The sequence below is a fragment of the Lynx canadensis genome, chromosome C1 (genome assembly GCF_007474595.2).
Source record: "Lynx canadensis isolate LIC74 chromosome C1, mLynCan4.pri.v2, whole genome shotgun sequence".
In the NCBI taxonomy this organism is placed as follows: Eukaryota; Metazoa; Chordata; class Mammalia; order Carnivora; family Felidae; genus Lynx; species Lynx canadensis.
In genome coordinates, this window is record NC_044310.1 from 157524917 (window position 1) to 157544468 (window position 19552).

A 19552-nucleotide genomic window follows, 5' to 3' on the forward strand; every position below is an offset into this window, starting at 1 on the left:
GTAGAAGAGAGAAGAGAACAAATGTACACATGCTTATCCTTGAAAACCTTTTGGCTTTTTTGGTAATTCATTGAAATGTCCAAAACAATATCTGTAGATGTCTTCTGAGACAAAATATATTTAATAATACAAATTTAAAATATGATTCTATTTTCTTAAAAAACAATCTGACCAAATATTATATAAGTATAAAGTTTATCTTTTAGTCTATACTATGAATTTGTAGTTGTTTCAATCTATACACTATGGTAAATAATCACTGTTTCTGAATTAGCATCCTGTCCTAAAGTAGCACAAAGGTGGGCTACTTTCTCCCATTGGCATATGAAACTTTTTGGCTTCTGTCTGCTTGGGCGATGTTTACATCTCCTCTCTTAAGACACGAAACCTAGATAACAGTAAATTTGTTAAGAGAATAAAGGTGTGTATGTGTGTGTACATGATTTCTTATACCTGATAAATGTCTATGCCACCATCTCCTCATTTACCCCGGTACAAGATACTCATTAGAACACACTTTTAAGGGGGCGCCTGGGTGGCGCAGTCGGTTAAGCGTCCGACTTCAGCCAGGTCACGATCTCGCGGTCCGTGAGTTCGAGCCCCGCGTCAGGCTCTGGGCGGATGGCTCGGAGCCTGGAGCCTGTTTCCGATTCTGTGTCTCCCTCTCTCTCTGCCCCTCCCCCGTTCATGCTCTGTCTCTCTCAGTCCCAAAAATAAATAAAAAGGTTGAAAAAAAAATTAAAAAAAAAAAAGAACACTTTTAAAAGTGCATCACTGAAACCTAAGAGTATTTGAGAACTAAATTGCATCTCATAGTTCTATTTGGGAAAGACATTTGTCCTAAGTCTAGCAGACAGTAAAGTGTGAAAATTAAAATTATCTGCCATTAAAAAGATGGTAGCTCCTCTCTGTGTGGGCAGCATGACCTGGGAAAAACGTTTAGCTAAAAAAACCCCAAGTAGACGGAAAGCTGAACTCTCCACTCTTGCAAATAAGAATACACCAAACTAGAATGTGGAGGAAATAACCATTGGAAAAGAAATTGAACATGTAACCCTCTGTGTTTGCCCCGCTGTTTCTCTACACCTGTTTACACTCACAGCATCACAGCTTTGTTGTCACGGCCTTGGGGCAAAGGCACATATAAAAAAGGCTAGTGGGAGGTTTCCAAAGATTAACGTTTGTAGCCTAACAGCTTTCTTAAGTCTCTTTGTACAACTCATTCTCAGTGGTTTGTCTGACAGCCACTTAGTTGTAAGCAGTTTGAAAATTGGGTCTGTAAGATTACCTGGCCCGCTATCTCCAGAGCCTGCTTGTCTTGAGTGGCAAATCCTGTCAACATTCTGATCTGTATGGCTCCCGATAAAGCCAAGAAGGGGAAGAAGCACACTATAACCAGGCTTAGCTTCCAGCTAAAGATGAAGGCAATGATCATGGCCACAGTGATGTTAGTGAAGGAATTGACCATCATCCCGATTTGAGAGCCAGTCGCCTGCAAACCAAAAGCAATCAACCAATCTGAGACACACAGTCTCTTTCAACAAATACCACTATGTGAAAAGGCAATTTTATACTAAAAAGATTATTTTAAAAAATTATTCTGATGAAATATACATAACATGATGTTTATCGTTTTAGCCATTTCTAAGTGTACAATTCAGTGGCATTAAATACATTCACAGTATTGTGTAAACATCACCACCATCTATATCCAAAATCTTTTTTTCTTCTTTGAGAGAGAGAGAGAGAGAGAGAAGATGAGCCAGCATACACACAAGTGAGGTAGGGACAGAGAGAGAGACAGGGAGAGAGAGAATCCCATAAATCATGACCTGAGCTGAAATCAAGAGTTGGACACTTAAACAAGTGAGTCACTCAGGCACCTGTCCAAACTCGTTTTATCATCTACAACAAGAACTCTGTACCCATTAAATATAACCCCCCGCCTCCTCCTTCTCCCTAGCCCCTGACAACCTCTATTCTTCTTTCTGCCTCTATAAATTTGCCTCTTCTAGGTACCTGAATGGAATCATACAATATCTTTCTGTGTCTAACTTATTTTATTAAGCTTAATATTTTCAAGGTCCATCCATGTTGTAGCACATATCAGACTTTCATTCCTTTAAAAGCTGAATAATATTTCATTATATGTATATATCACATTGTGTTTATCCATTCATCTGTTGATGGACACTTGGGTTGTTTTCACCTTTTGACCATATGGATACTGCTGCTATGAATGAACACTGATGTACAAATATCCATTTGTGTCCCTGTCTTCATTCTTCTGGATATACATACCTAGGAGTGGATTTACTGGGTCATTTGGTAGTTCTATGTTTAGAAAGATTTTTTTAAAATAATGAACTCCCTAATGCATTTGAAGGCTGGGTTAATAAAAGTCCCTTTTATTCATGGTTTTTTGGAAGCTCATCTATTGTCTAATCTCATTTCATGGGTGTCAGAGCTCGAGCAGTCAGTGTGAGATTAATTCAGCTAAGTGTGGGCTGCGTATATTTCACATGCCTATGCATTTGGTCTGCTTGGAAATGCCCAGGCGTTGGTCATATGGTAATATTTCTGATTATCCAGTGAAGACGGATGATTGTTCTGTAATTATACTTTTAAAATTTGTACAAGACTATTATAAGAGACCACTTTCTTTCTCAATGAAATTAGCTTGTTCATCAGTACAAAATCACATCCTGGCTTAATAGCTGGCTGTTCAGTCAACACAAAATGGACAAAAAAGGTTCAGTCTCAATATAAGTGGAGAACGGACACTCATAGTAATTATTATTTATAATGAAAATTATTTGATGGTTCCAACTCTTCTTTCAGTTGCAGTTATGCAGATGTGACCAAAGGTTGGCACCTTCTGTGTAGAAAAGACTTGTGTGGGAACAACTGCAATGCCTTTTGTCAAAATTGTAGAGGCTTTAGCATTATTTAAAACAACCACAGGTAAACTAGTAGGTAACAATAGGTGCTAAGGAAATGCGATGCAAGAATAATTTACCTCTGCATATTATATTGAAGATTCAAATGGAATATGAACTCTGTGGTCCAAAGAATTCCCTCCCATGTATTGATAATAACTTCCTTGAACACAGGAGTCAAAGTTAAATTTGGAATTCACTTATACACCTATATTTATAGCAGCATTATCCACAATAGCCAAAAGGCAGAAGGAGCCCAAGTGCCAAGTTGATTGACAGATAAGTGGATAAACAAAATGTGATCTATACAAACAATGGCATATTATTCAAGCCTTAAAAAAGAAATGAAATTCTGACACATGCTACAACATGGATGTACCCTGAGAACATTAAGCTAGGCAAAATACACCAGCCGCAAAAGGACAAATAATCGTATGATTCTACTTATATGAGGTTCCTGGAATAGTCAAATTCATAGAGCCAGCGTGGGATGGTGGTTTTATCAGGGCCTGGGAGGAGAGTGGGATGGGAAGTTAATATTTAATGGATACAGAGCTTCAATTTGGGATGATGACAAGTTCTAGATATGGATAGTGGTGATGTTGCATAACAATGTAAATATACTTAATACCACTGAATTGTACACTTAAAAATGGGTAAAATGGTAAATTTTATGATTTGTATATTTTACCACTGTTAAAATGAACAAAAGAATTTCGGGTTGGCAAGGACAGTTAGGCATTATAGAGAATTTGAAAAATAGCTAAATAGTTCTTTGGGATATCCTTATTTTTTCTTTTAACATTATATTCCATCAATATTTAAAAAAAATTTTTAAAGTAATACAGCTTAAGACACAAAATATATACACATATATAGTAATAAACATTTTCACAAAAAGGGATCAGTCTAGATACTACTTTGTACTTTGATTTTTTTTCACTTCTTGTAACATAACCATCCCTCTGGATCATTACATTAACACCTTTAAAGATAGCTGCCTAATATTCCTTAGTAGGGATGTATTCACTCAACTATTTTCCCACTGGTGGATATTCAGGTAGTTTCCAGGGGATTTTATTAATTTTTTGATCAATATAAAAAATACCCTTGAATGCATATTGTCACAAAATAGGAGAGAATCAACTCATACAAATTTTAGTCACAGGATTTGCATACCTGATTATTCTCTAAAAAATGTTGAAAGAATTCAAACTATAACCAATATTTTATGAGTGCGTCCATTTCTTCTCATCCTCACAAATATAGGAAGTTGTCATTCACAATTGTTTTTATAGGTGGAAAATGGTGCTTCATTCTTTTATTAGTATTTTTCTATTAATAAGGTTGTGCAATTCTTCATTTGTTCATTGTCCTGCTGCATTTCTTTTTTGTGGTTTGTCCATATACTATTTTTTAACCTGTATTATTTTGTTTATTTTTGTTCTCTAACCAATTTTAGAGCACTACACATATTAGAGTTATCAGGTGTATTAATTTTTGTTATAAATATTTTTCTAGTTTTTACCATTTGTTTATACAAAAGTTTTAAGTTTTTATGTAGTCTGACAAGTTTACTTTAAGTTTTTTTGTCTTGTTTAAGAGAATCTGCTCGGGACAGCTGGGTGGCTCAGTCGGTTGAGCATTGAGCGTCTGACTTTGGCTCAGGTCATGATCTCACAGTTTGTGGATTCGAGCTCCACTGTGCTGACAGCTCAGAGCCTGAAGCCTGTTTCGGATTCTATCTCCCTCTCTCTCTGCCCCTCCCCCACTCACGCTCTCTTTCTCTCAAGAATAAACAAACATTAAAAAAAATTTTTTTTTGTCTCTTTTTTTTTTTTTTAATTTTTTTTTTTCAACGTTTTATTTTATTTTTGGGACAGAGAGAGACAGAGCATGAACGGGGGAGGGGCAGAGAGAGAGGGAGACACAGAATTGGAAACAGGCTCCAGGCTCCGAGCCATCAGCCCAGAGCCTGACGCGGGGCTCGAACTCACGGACCGCGAGATCGTGACCTGGCTGAAGTCGGACGCTTAACCGACTGCGCCACCCAGGCGCCCCAAAAAAATTTTTTTAAAAAGCACCTTGCAGACTGAAGGATGCAAAAATAGAAGAGATAAGTTTGTAGCTTATTTATTTAACCTAAACTTCAGTGTCAGGTAAACTGGACACTAGAATACTCAGTTGATAAAAGTGAAATTGCTACAAACTTTCTCCAAGCAGTAAGACAATGCACATTAAAACCCTTCAAAATGATCATATACTCTGATCCAGTGATTTTATTTTGAGAACATAAACAAAAAAATGAATAAGGATGTGCCAAGCTTGATGTAAAATGATAGAAGTTGCTTATAAGGGGGAAAAAAACAGAAAGAAAAAACATTTAAATAAGGAATTCTTTAATGATGATACATTAAAATGATGAATTATGCAGCCGTCAAAAATCTACTGTAGAAAAATAGGTAATGGCCAAAATATGCTCACAGCAGATTGTTGTAGGGAAAAAACAGAAAGATTACAATATGATTCATGGAGTGTGACCCAGAGTCTGTAAGAAGCACATATATACATAGAAAAAAAGCTCTGAGGAAGAAGATTCCATGTTCCTCAGAAATTCTCCCATATCATTGTCCATATTTTTGAGTCAAGACACACAGTACAGCACCATCAATCCAGGGCGTTTTTTTCTTCCAAGAACCTTACAAATAAACTGTGGTTTTCTTTTTTTTTCTCTTTCCTTCTTTCCTTCCTTCCTTCCTTCCCACAAAAAGTGAGTAGAGGTTCTGGACGGCACATTTGACTCTTGTCACTTTAATACAAACCCCTAGTTTCCTAAAGGCATGGCCTCACCTTACACATGTATAAGTCCCCTGAACAAGGCTGCCGGTTCTGAGGTTGAGAAACCACAGCTTTGTCTCTATGAATGCCTCAAGATTATAGATGGCAATCATTTACTTCTTTCCTTCAGTTTCCTTACTGGCATTTTGCAGAGGCAGATCAGAATAGCTTCTCTTTTCCTAAGACCTGCATGCTGGGCATCTATGTAAGAGGCTTTCTTCCACACACGCTTTGCTTCCACCTTCTGGGGGGAGCTTTTAAGTGTTGTGGAATCTGAGCCTCTGGGCCTGAAAATGATCTGAGAAATGAGTATCAGGAAAGTTTTCAGTTGCTAGACTCCCACAAAATCTAAAACCTGGACAGATTTGGACTCATGGCACTGATTCTGGACATTGCCTGGGACACACTGTTGTTTGTCAGCATTGGAAACGGTGGAAAATGTGGCTCTGGGGCATCTCAGTCCCATGAGTTCCTATTTCATGGGAAACACATAGGTAATTATCATAATTCTCAAAGGAAAGAATATTTACTCCAGTTAATAACACCCCTGATTTCCCCCCATAGCTTACCCCTTGAACTTGAGAGGCATCTGTAGCAAGCCTTGTTGTTAGTGCCCCAGGGCTATTTCTCAGGTCATCAAACCAGCCAATGTCTTGTCCTAATATTGCTCTGAAACCAAATTTACGTAGCCTTTTTGTGAGGAGTTCTCCAGATTTAGCAAAAGCATATCCCTAAAACATAAAGGAATCTTTAGTGATATTTTAACACGAAAAGGGAGAAAATAGCTAAATCACTTACAAAAAAATAAAACTCCTTACCTGCAGAAACTGAGTGCAAATGGATATACAGCCCAATACTACAAAAAGCAGGCACACAACATTGATCTGTGACCTTTGTTCTTCTTTATCAAGAAGTGAAAAAGTCTTTGCAAGAAAGTAAGCAAACATGTTACTTTAGTATTACAAACAATAGCAAAATAAATAAAATATGCTTAAAAGGAATTTCTCTTAAGCATCAGGCTAAGGGAACATATCAGTAATTAAACCAAAGTTAGCTATGAATATGTGTATTTTAATTCCTTGTGGGGAAGGAAGCTTGGCAAATGAAAACCAATAGCTACAATTTGCAGAAATTCTGTCTTGTTTCTTGGCCTGATGTAGGCAATTGTGTTGGCTTTTCATTGATACAGATGAAAAGTATCATTAAATATCTCAAATCTTGTATGTAATAAGGCAAAGAAAAAAGAAAGGAAGTTAGGAACAAAGGAAGGGAGGGAGGAAGGAGGCAGGGAGGGAGGGAAGAAAGGAGGGAAGGAAGGAAAGAAAGAAGGAAGGAAGGAAGGAAGGAAGGAAGGAAGGAAGGAAGGAAGGAAGAATGTTTTCTGGAACAAAGCACAAAGTATTATCATGACCTTTGTCCTTCTCACATAACAGAAGTAATAAAGATGATTTTCCCACTCAGGTACTCTGTTATTACTTTTATAGATCATATTCATATAATATATATATATATATATATATATACACACACATACATACATATATATAATATATGAATAATAGTTTCGTTTAAAAAACAACTAGCTATTAACTGTAGTTGGCTTAGGAGAAAGAACACTTTCTGTCCATCTGAGGCTGAGATTGTTGTTTCTTTTTTTTTTTTTTTTATGTTTATTTTTGAGAAAGAGAGAGAGAGAGAGCACAGGCAGGGGAGGAACACAAAGAGAGGGAGACACAGAATCCAAAGCAGGCTCCAGGCTCTCAGTTGTCAGCACAGAGCCTGACATGGGGCTGGAACCCACGAACTGTGAAATCATGACCTGAGCCGAAGTCGGATGCTTAACTGACTGAGCCACCCGGTTGCCCCAGAGGTTGTTGTTTCCAAATCAGGAAAAGTTGAAAACATTCTCTACTCCCCCCCAAAAAACTATGAAAGTCGTGAATTTTTTTTAGTCCATAATAAATGGTAAACTATACTTTATAAGTGTATTCTGAACTTGCAGATGTATGCTCAAGTAACTGATTGGGGACTACGCTGTTGCAATAAGAAAATGGAAAGAACAGCTGGATATTCTAATGATAGTGCCCTATAATGAATAGATTTTAGGTACAACAAAACTTCCTAATTTGGGCTTAAGTGAGGGAAACTTGAGTTCAAAAACGTACACATTAGAGAACTTTATTTATCGTTCTAAATTAATTTAAGTCACTAGAACAATGCTAACAAGCAGTTGCTCAAAAGAAATCGTTTATGCAATACATATTTATTGAGTGCCTGTTATATACCAAATAAATCTCTTGAAAACAATGTATACTACTCCATTAACAAATCCTTTTTTGCAAAGCAAAAGTAACCTATTCAAATAATCAAATTCCAAAGTGGAGAGGGGAGTTCCAGATTAATAAAATTTACTGTTTCTAGGATAATTTCTAGGGTCTTCATGTTCTTAATACAGGTGGAAGTGGGTTTGGAAGATTCCAAGGTCATTCTCCCCAGCATTGAGTAACTCATATGTTTTACTTTACAGAGTTTATAAATTTAGGGGTTTAAAGACCTGTTGCAGTTTGGTTTTTAAAATCATTATACACATCCCCCAAACCCCAAACAGTGATGCCACATTTCCATTCCTTCCTCATGTCACCTATTATAATCATGGACAAAAGGACTATAGAAGTGCAGATTAGCCAGTTTAACTCTTATTCTAGAGATGGTAAACCAGAGCCCCAAACATCAAAACTTCTGTCCAAGTTCATTTAGCTAGTGGTTATTATTAGGTAAGGAAAGGCCTATTTTTTCAGATTCCAGTGATTTTCTTCTTGCCAGCTCTCTTGGCTCTTGGCATGACTCATCTTGTCTGGGTTAAAAAAAAAGAGTGTTTGGCTGATGTTAAATCCATACAAGTGTCCAGTTCAAGAGTGGGCATCTCTCTATCCATAACTTCTTTTCACAAAATTCTACTCCATGAGTTCTTTGTTGTTGAGTTTTGTTCTTGTTGAAATCAACCCAAAAGGCTACCCATCCGTACGCTCCTTTATAATACATCTGTGCCATTTTTATAATGGTGAGTTTGTTTAAGGAGAAAATAGATATTCATTAAACTCTTGCTATTTACCAGGTGCCAAATGTGTAACTTAACCTACTTTAACTTCAGTGAAGATTTCCTTAAATTAGGCTTCTTAAAACAACCCAGTGAGGTAGATTTTCTTGTCCCAAATTACAGATGAGGAAACTAAGACTCATCAAGGAAAAGCCACTTGCCCAAATGCACACAGAGAATACAGAGCAGAGACTTAATACGAATCCAGGGCTGACTGACTCCAAAACTCGTGCTTTTTCCCAGCATGCTACATCCACATTGCTGTGCTTGGAACACATGCACACTTTCCAAGTCAAATAGACCCATGGAAAGTGAATCAGATACATTATGTTTTATGTGTGTATTGATGCATCACTAGATTAGAGACCAGGATCCTAATAGTGTCCAATCGTTTGCTGGGTCTGTGTCCCAAACTGTGGTCTCAATACACCAAATGTTAGTATTGTGCCCTTTAGGTATGTCAGAATGAAAATAGCGCAATTACGAACAGACTATTATCTGACTCATGATTATATCCTACGAGATGAAAGTATCATGAATCTACTGATGAATATGTGATAATTATGCAAGAGACAAACAGAATGATCTTCTTCATCAGAGAGGAAAAACAGTACTTTGTTCAGCATCATTCTCTTAGAAAATACAACCCGGTGAGAACATTAAACAAGAGCAAACCTTGGATTCCACCAACCAGATCCTGTTACTCTGGTAACTGCAGCCCTTAAGTGAAAAGCCTTATTGCTCAAGCCAAGTTTTTCCTAGGATTTCTGGTTGTGAACAGAAGAATCACATAACGATTGTCACTACCAACAACTGGAAGCTGCTCTAGAGAGCAGGTGTTACAGCTGAATCGTCAGGTTTTTTCTCACCTGGCCGTTTCATAGACTCTTAGAACTGGCAGTTATCTTAGAAACCATTTTTGTCAATCCTTCCTTTTATAGTTGAGGAACCTAAGGCCCAGAGAAATGGCATGGCATGACCCCAGGGCATACAGTGCTTGATAAGTAACTAGAAGAGCCAGTTTCAGAAAAAAAAAAGATCTCTGGGTTAGGAATCCAGGGGCTCTTTCCACAGGAGCTCATATACAGGGTTTGGGTGAAGCTCAGTCAGTACACTCTTTACTCTGTTTTTTAAGAAAGTGAGAATCAGCAAAGAAGCTGTTATTCTGGATTTATTTTAAAAAGCAAACATCTAGAGCAAATGTCTTTACAGATTCAACCCTACCCACCACACCCTCTGCACCTCATCACTACTCTGTGAGATGCATTTCCAGAGCCTTTCCCTACTAGAATGTCAGCTTTATGAGAGAAGGGAAGGGCTTTGGTTTTCTTGTTCCTCAGTCTATCCTCAATCCCAGCAATAATGTCTGGCAAACCATAAATGATTAATACATATTTGTTGAATTATGAATAGATTTTTGTGTTTAATGTCTGTCTTCCTCATAGACCAGAAACTCTATTAGAGAAGGCACCATGACTGATACTGCAATCCCAAGTTTCTAGCATAGTGTCTGTGGAAGATGATCAACAAACATCTGTTGAGTCAAAAAAGAACATTTATGTTGCATTTAAAATATTGCACTTACCAGACATGAAGGGTGATAAATTAATTATTTAAAGGATTTTCATCATAAAGGGTTTTACATAACCAGAAATTCAATTTACCAGAGTTGAAGTTCTCGGTTTCCAGTTTCCTACTTCTCTGAAATTAACATGATTTTCTCACTTCCCACAAGGGGGCAGTATAAAAATTAAAAGGGCGACTGAGGCCCTCCCTGCACAAATGACTTGATTTTGGTTATGGACTCTCTGGGTCTTTCTGTATGATTCATGCCTGTGGGGACATTTTTCTGGTCGGGACCTCCCAGAGAAGCCACAAAAGAGAGACTAGTGGGGGAAAAGAAAAACTCAGGACTCTTAGTAAGCTCTGGCTGTGTGGTATACTGGCAAATCCTTGAGGCTAGGCTTTGGAAAAGGTGCCTCCTACTCATGGTCCTACCACCTAATTAATTTCTACTTCACCATAAACAAATTTAAAAAGTTATCTAGATTCTAGGTTTGCTTCCTTGTTGATCTCACGGGATTTGTGGGGGGTGGCGTAAATTTCAACTAAGGAAACTTGGCAGCGTTTTGATAACTAATTTTGCAATGATAAAGTTTTGTTAGAACCTGGCTCTCCAGGTTCTGCAGATTTGAACCCCAGATCCATTACTTGCTATCCTAAATTCTGTATAACTTGATTTGCTTTTTTGCTAAAACAGGAACAATAAGAATCCCTAACTCAGATGGTTAACTAGGAAAATTTAGTGAACTATTATATATAATGTGCTTAGTGTAAATTAATATTTGTAATTATTGTTAATTTTTATTGTAGCAACAAAGTCAGATGGAGAATACAAAAACTCCTAAGGAAGTGAAAATTGAAATAAGCTCATTCTTTATCCGTGCCTTATTGTACTTCTCTCCTCCTTTTCCTCTTTCCTCCCCAACCTTGCCATTTCAATGGTGCAATCAGCAGAGAAGAGAATTACACATGCACTAACACCTGCTTTTATAAGCCAAACTCTGCACCTCAGCTGTTCAGCAAGATCAAAACGGCCCTAAAATCCTTTTGTACTATCCGACGAACCTGCTTTGCATTCTGATTTTGTTTGCATATAGGGAAATTGCCCTCTTCTAACACTAAATTTGCAGCCATAATGCAGTTTTTCGCAGACATGATGCCTGGATGAGCGTCCTGCCAGCCCAAATGAGAGTGTTCAGCTTCACCTTCTTGTCTTCTGTGCGATGGAAAATCAAGGCACTTTTAGTCCTTTATGAGGAAAATAAAGCTACATCCATTAAAACAACAGAGCCAGCCTATCAAAAATGACAATACCCACTGATAGAAAAACAAACAATGTGAGGAGAATAACGTGAACCCAGCTGTTTGCTTACCCCAAGAATCTGGCTGAATAAAAAGGCATAGAGAGGTGTGACTGAACCATTGACAGAGGCGCCCACAGCCCCTACCAGCATGTAGGGCCATTCTGGAGCATTGAATCTCAGAATCCTCCGAACTGGGGCAGGTTCAATTTCTTCTTCCACAGGAATATCCTCGTCCTTGAGGGGAGAAAGGATTACATTAGTCATCCAGAGGTACACACAGACATTTTTGCATTTATTCTTTTATTATACAGCAGACCCTTTGGTATTCACAGATTTAAAAGTCATGGTTTGATTGGTTATGAGTGACCTCAAAGATCTACAAGATGTTAGTGATGCGTTGTTTTGTAAGAAATGGTTTTGAATTGCCTGCCACCATGCCGTGACTTGGAAGGGATGAGCTAGATGGACACACATCTGAGGGTGAGGTTGTGGTTTTCATGTCGCAGTGAGTATGTGTTAACTCTAGGGGAGTAATAGATATGTTGGGACTTTCAAAAAAATAACTCCCCAATTAAAAAAAAATTTGTGCTATAGTGGTATTTACATATTTGAGGACTCATAAAAATTTTAAGGTATGTCTTTCATAAATGTCCTTCTAGAAACTACCTGAAGCTCTGAGGCAGGACAGTGTATCTGAAAGAAGACAAAGTAATTATTCAAATTTATTAAATGGTGTCAATAGTTATAATTTACATGCTCTCTGTAAGATTTTTCTTAATTAGTACCCAGAAGTATATGGTACTCCATTCAGGATTTCTAAATTCTACATATTCTTTGTAATGAGTGAAAATTATTTTAATAGTTCTCTATTCTGTTCTCTTTAGTTGTCATTAAAGTGTCAAGCTAACAAATTTTTATCCTCTTGAAGGCAAATATTATATTCAAAACCCCATCATTTTTACTATCATTTTCCTCACTACTGATATTACTCACTGCTTGATCTTTAGGACCATTTATTAAATTTATTACTGATTTCATGTAAGAAAGGATTTTAGGTGGCTTATATAGATTTGCATTAATTTTTTTTACTTTTTCTATTAAAATATACTAAAATATTATAACAGATGAATTACAAAACTATGAATTAGTGCTCTCTTTCATTAATATGTAATAATCTACCCTTTAGGTAGCTGAATGTCACGAACAGACAACAGCAAGGAACTTCAAATACTTTCCTTTGCCTACGAAGTCAAAGACCACATTACCAATTCAGTTTAAATAAAGCTTTGTGTCATGTTATGTCATTATCATTGCAAGCCAAATAGGCGGGAGGAAGGCCGCTTGGCTGGTGATGGATTTCTTGTTAACTCCATTTCAAATTCTCTCTTGGCCTGCCCTCAACATGTGTACTTGTCATTACTATACACTCATGTAGCAAATCCTTCTGTCCAATAGTTTAATCTCTCACAGCTTACTAACTCTAGGAAACCAATTCCTCCAACCAGAGAGGAAGAGAGGTGCCTGGGAAAGCATGAGTAGAACAAGCATGGAAAGAACAGGGTTCTTGATTGAACCCAATGAAGCCACCTATGGAATACATCACGAAGCAATTTAGCTCTCTGGGGCTCAGTTACCTCATCCTCAAAATGAGATTGTTGGACTAAGTCGTTTTAGGGAGATAACTCTCTATGGGTATCTTGTATTTCTGCACATCTTATGCAGAATCACTGACTACCTTTATTTAGAGTATTTTTTTTTCAAGGGTGTTTGCATAGCAAATAGCCTTGGAAGACAAAGATGGTGTCTCCATCCCAAGAAAAGAGCAGATGTGCTTACTACCCATTATAAAAGAATCCAGTTCCTCAAGTTCAGGATTCCTCTCTTAAATACCCCCTTCATTTGCTAGTATCATCTGGCTCTCTTTAAATCTGGGGTTCGGGCTGGGAAACCAGTGCAAATGATGCACTCTGGCTACCACTCTTGCTGTGAGTAATAAAGTTCTTTGTCTCTGGCTCAGGGCTCTTGTGTATTCTGCCTGCATCCATGAAAACAGTGTCAGACTAACTTGATACTTTGCACTACAGCAAAATTTAGACCTTCTACAGTTCTAGACAGTGGTTGGTGTTCATATCAGGATGCTTGCCAGACTCACGTGGATCAATGATTAAAAATATAAATTCCTGGGGGGCACCTGGATGGCTCAGTCAGTTAACCGTCTGACTTTGGCTCAGGTCATGATCTCACAGTCATGGGTTCAAGCCCTGCATCGGGCTCTGTGCTGCATCTCGGAGCCTGGAGCCTGGAGCCTGCTTCAGATGCTGTGTCTCCCTCTCTCTCTCTACCACTCCCCTGCTCAACTCTCTGTCTCTCTCTCTCTCTCAAAAATAAATAAACATTAAAAAAAAATTTTTTAATATAGATTCCTGGGGTCTATCACCAGAAATTCTAATTTAGTAAGCCTGAGTGTGAATCTGTGTTTAAAAATAAGGTGTTTGAAAAGATACTAATGTGGATCTCAGGGTACAGCAGAGCTATCCTAGAGGCTGCATGAAGCAATCATACGTTTCACAAGCTTTTAGAATTATCTACACTTAAAAATTTACAAAGAATAAAATTCACTATTAGAGCCAATGGAAAACTACAATTCAAAAGTCACTGATATTTATGACCAGTGGTTCTATCTCTAGAACATATATTGAGAATAAATTTTAGTTGTTTTCTACACTTAGAAAAAAACACTTTATTTTCTTTTGTGTCTTTGCTCTTTTTCTTCTGCTTGTCCCTTTTTACATAATCTTCAGTCTACATATCCTAGTTCAAAGGGTGTCTAACAAGATTTTCAACTTTATGTGCAATGGAATAATGAGGAAGAGGGGAACATATTCTGCAAGTGCAGGTCCTTCTGACATCCTCATAACATCCACCAGAAGTATTCCTTCCTGTCATAAATATCTAGGTGTTACATTTTTCTCTGTTTCATTCTCACTGCTATTGTGGGCTCTCCATCCCTTCTGCAGTGACCCCAGCTACTCTCTTACTTCTATGAAAGGGTCCTCAACAACTGTGGCAGTTTCTAGGAGTTATCTTCAAGTGTCCCCACATAGCTGATCTGGGCCATATCAGAAATGCAACCATTTTCCCTCTCTTTCTCATCAGCAATGTCACCCATGAAATGCCAACAGGCTCTGACACTACCTCCACTGCATTCTCCTCCTTGTAAGGGCTGCACGTGGTTGACCGTCCCCTGAAATCATTTCATGTCCATGGGACACCGTGCATAGTGCTCAACAAGAGACATATTTCCTTGGTATCATACTTAGTCATGGTAGCTCCTGAGGGGCACTACTTTGGGATCCCAAAATCTCTCATAGATTTTGTGTGAAAATTACTTCTGTCTGCTTCCTGCTATAATCCTTCTCTCTCTAGGACTCAGACATGAATTCAAACAGATAGGGCAAAGAGACCATTATCTGAGACCATCATCCTGAACTCTGACTTCAAATTTCTCTTCCCCTTCTAGAACTATATAAAGTGTTTGGCATAAAACTTGGCATGTAATAAATGTTCAATAAATATTAGATGACAAAAAAAAAAAAAAAAACACCACTCCACAGGTAATTCTAGTAGTAAAGCCCAGTATGTGAGTAAAGCCCAGTATGCAATCTCTAGGACTCTACAAGCCTAGGATTCCATGATTATAGGTTTAGAAAGTGTCAGCTGTGCTCTACCATCAGGCACATTAAACTCCAACATTTTCTGGAACCACTGCCCCACAAAATAGCTCACTCACAGCCTGACATGACAGAAATTTCTCTGGTCTTCAGATTCTTGAAGGTATCCCTCACCCTAAACAACAATACTTAAGACATTTTAAAATAACATGAAGTGATTTTTTCCAGGAGTTATCATTCCAAGATAAACTAACAAGTGGCAAAATTTAATTGATTTGAGTAATTTTCCTTTGTCCCCTTTCACTAGAAGTTTGATTTAAAGGAAACTGTCCCCTGACTGTCCCCCCCGCCCCCCACCAAATGCACCATCAAGCCTGAATGATGCAAAAACTAGAAAATCTGTCCCTAAGTAATTGACTTACTTGATATAGCTAAAAGAATAATAGAAGAAAGCAAAATATAAAGCCATTATGTATAGAAGAATTTTTCCTTTGAGTTTTGCAAAGCTAAAGACAAATTTAGTCATCTAAAAAAGGCTAAAGATAATTTATTCATCTTCCCTGTATATGTAGCAAACCAGTAACTCACGGAGAGGGGTAAAATTATAAAAGTTGATGTGTTCTCTTACTACAGATTCCTGCCTTTATTGTAGCAATGTCAAGTTTATTATATGTAAAGAAGTATCCTGTTAGAAAAAAAAAAAAAAAGAATCCTGCTTGCAACTCCAGGGCAGGGAGAAGGACAGTGGCTCTTGTTCATCTCTGCATCCATAACACAATCCCTGGCACACAATAGCTGTACAATCAATATTTATTGGATGAAAGAATGAATGGAGCTTTTATGCCCATGGTGCATACATGCAACAAAACATTTATTTAAAAAAATACTGAGCTCATCTACTGTGCAGATGGTTCAATGGTAGACACTGCACTTTTCTCAGTTTCCTTCCTTCTGTCTCCTTTTATAGGTCAGGTGAAAATAAAACCTCCTACCTACTTAAATCTTATGTTCTGCTTTCTGTGCTTTGTTACAGTGATTTCTGCATGCCAATCCATAGGGGTCTCCTGCTTCAATAACGACTTCAAGATTTGATGATAAGAAATGGGAACTATGATAAAGGAGCAGAGATTCTCCAAATGAACATATAGTGATGGGTCCTATCTCTGTAAGGGTCCTATCTCTGTCCTCTTAATCAATGCTGAAACCCTATCTTCTAAGTTAGCTGTGATGAAGTGGTGGGTTTCAAACTTTTTTTTTTTTTAAGTTTATTTATTTTTGAGACAGAGAGAGACAGAGCATGAACGGGGGAGGGGCAGAGAGAGAGGGAGACACAGAATCGGAAGCAGCAAACTTTTGACCTTGACTTGATTTCATACAGATCCTACTTTGTTTGTTTCCCTGAGAGAGATGTCTCAGTATCAGAGACTGGCACCTTTTGCCTGAGGGTGTCCCCTAATCCTCCACTTAATTTTGTCAGCATTATAGCTAAGATCTGACTCTACTGATGGCAACCCAAAGCACAGCTTGGAGAGTGAGAAGAAACGTTACCTAGTTACCAGCAACTAGGAGACCTTGGTCCCCGGTGAGCCCACCTAGTGTTTGAAAGTACAAGCTCTTTATGCAACCATCTCTTCTAAATGTTCAGAGTCGAAACTCTGAGAGACCACAAGGTGGAGATAATTCCTTTATGTAAGTAAACATTTTGCATTGGAACCTGAGATAGCATACTTCCCAAGTAACACATTAAGGTTAGAATTTCTCCATAAAATGAGAAAAAGAAAGGATTTTGCCAGTGTTTGGCAAATTTAGTTAACTTTTAAAATGCTTTAAAATCTACTTGAGATCACAATATCCCACGTATTTAAAGTACTTTAAAATTTTACTTGAGATTAGAAATTCCATACATTAAATTTTATCAACCCTAATCCCATTTTTAAAAAATTAGTTAATTTAAATCTAAAAAATCCTAATGTAATTACCATTGAGCAGTCTTAATATAAGCATAAGATCTAATTTTCTTGGAGCTTTCACAAAATCACAATGGCTTCCCTATCATTTTTTTCCCCTTCTTTTTTCTCTCTTAACTGGAGACAGAATATAAAGTGGCATATTTTAAATATTACGCTGATTTAAATTTAATTGAGTTTAACTATTCCATTCTAATTCACAATGCTGATAAGTAGAATATTATATGGAGCATTTTTATTTCTCTAACTAGTCTTTATATTTGAATTAGGTTTCCTCCTTATGTAAATGGTTCCCTTTTGAGTTTCCTCAGCATCAGGAGAACCCTGTGGGAATCTGATCTCCAGATCTCCAGGGATCTGATCTCTACAGCTATGCCGGGCCACTGCCAGTTTCAACAGCAACAACAAAATCAGATTTTATTTTCCTTCTCTTTCCTTCCTTCCTTCCTTCCTTCCTTCCTTCCTTCCTTCCTTCCTTCCTTCCTTCTTCTCTCGCTTTTGTTGTCAAATAGTAACAGAAACTAGAAAAAAAAAATAAAAAATGCAAAAGTCAAATATGATTGATACTGTTACATTTGAAATTTCAACGTCGTGTTTGGTTCTTTGTCCCCTGGAGCTTCACTAGACTCCTTATATAGGCATCTTGTCATTATTGGTGGCAGCACCATGGACATAGATGAAATAACTATTTCTAGATTTAGAAGTTGAGTCCTTAATGGCAAGATGCAGTAAGCAACCATGCTTGCTCTCTGTGTGATTCATCCTGCTGCTCCTAAGTATTTTTCTATGAAATTTACTTAAACCAACTCTACTGGATATTTATTCATTCCTAATATATTAAAACCAAGAGAGGACTTTAATAACCCTTCTGTCATAGTCATAAGATCATAAGGAAGACTGTACTTTATTCCACATTTGTCACTGCGAATAAAGGTTTATAATTACTTCCAAAACGGATTCTCATTAAAAAATTTTTAAAGACAGTTTGAAATTACATCATGCATAATGGATGTGCTTGTAATTAAAATACTCTCTGACTTATTTGCTTTGATAAATCTTGTGGTTTGGGCTTATTTCATTGTAGAAATTCAATTATCATCCTAGTTTTTAAATCTCCTGATATCCTAAGAGGTGCAGGGCACTGGCCTAAGTGCCCAAGTTGATGCAAACACAAATAATATATACTCACTATCTTTAAGAAGCTTGTAATTTAGTAAAGGAATAAGACAATATGACCCCAATTAAGGCTCAATAAGAAAACTGCCATGAAAAGTGTCAAATGAAGAGGAGTTTGGGCTTGAATGTGAGACTCTCAGGTTGAAGAATTAAGTTCAGAGATTAAGAAAGGCTTTGAGGGTGGGGATAGATGGGCACCTTATGTGAAAGTAAGATGCCCACAATAGCTTTGAGGATCTGTGTCCCTAGGAAGAAATATTGCTACATCTGTTGATTCCTCGCCTATCTCTTTCATTTTTGTGTCATTTTGAATTTTATTAAAACTAATAGTGCTGATCTTAGATATAGATATATCCTTAAGAAATTATGGTAAAGCTATATGAAGTAATCAACTGCCCATAAAACCTAATCATCTTCTGTTAATTAAAAAATCGTGCTAACTTTATCAAATACCTTTGTCAAATAAACACTTTTGCCAGGGTTATTATAATTTAAGAAGGAGATTGAAAAATTTGAGAAAACTTGTTTTCAAGTATTCTTACAACCTTTAAAATAATATACATATAGCCAAATAATCTAAGTACATATAATTTGCCTGTGTCTATTACAATGATTTGTCTCAAATTATTGACTAACAATTTTAGTCCATTTTCAGTTATCAGATGTTCTTAAAGGTCATTAATTAATCTGTATTTCTTTTAACATATTGTATACAATTTAGAGTTTTCATCAGGTCCTCATGGATTCTCCCATTTAATCTGATTTAGCGAACATTACTAGATATTTGCCTTGCAAACTCATGTTGTCAGATTTAAAGGCCATGCAATAGTCCCCAGCAAAGATGGTCTCCAATCCCCAAGAGCAACTGGTGCCTGACCTTTCTGTCTTCTTCGTAAGTAGACTTATGATCTACAACAGATAATGGAGGTTCAGGTACCAGGTAACAAAGCTGAGACTTGGAGCGTTGCCGGATTGAAGCTCTGTAAATAAACAGAAA

General features: G+C 37.3%; 1 protein-coding gene across 6 annotated transcripts in view; it reads right to left on the bottom strand.

Annotated features, from left to right (window-relative positions):
- ABCB11 (ATP binding cassette subfamily B member 11) overlaps window positions 1–19552 on the bottom strand; it is a 118670-nt gene that overhangs the window by 13128 nt on the left and 85990 nt on the right. For 5 of the 6 annotated variants that reach the window (XM_030325966.1, XM_030325965.2, XM_032594433.1 and 2 more), the window contains 5 exons: window positions 19433–19535; window positions 11811–11975; window positions 6596–6700; window positions 6347–6508; window positions 1289–1492 (listed from right to left, as the gene is read on the bottom strand). In XM_030325966.1, the coding sequence (XP_030181826.1) occupies window positions 1289–1492; window positions 6347–6508; window positions 6596–6700; window positions 11811–11975; window positions 19433–19535 (739 nt within the window). The remainder of the gene's footprint in view (window positions 1–1288; window positions 1493–6346; window positions 6509–6595; window positions 6701–11810; window positions 11976–19432; window positions 19536–19552) is intronic. The other variant, XM_032594434.1, reaches the window with a different exon arrangement.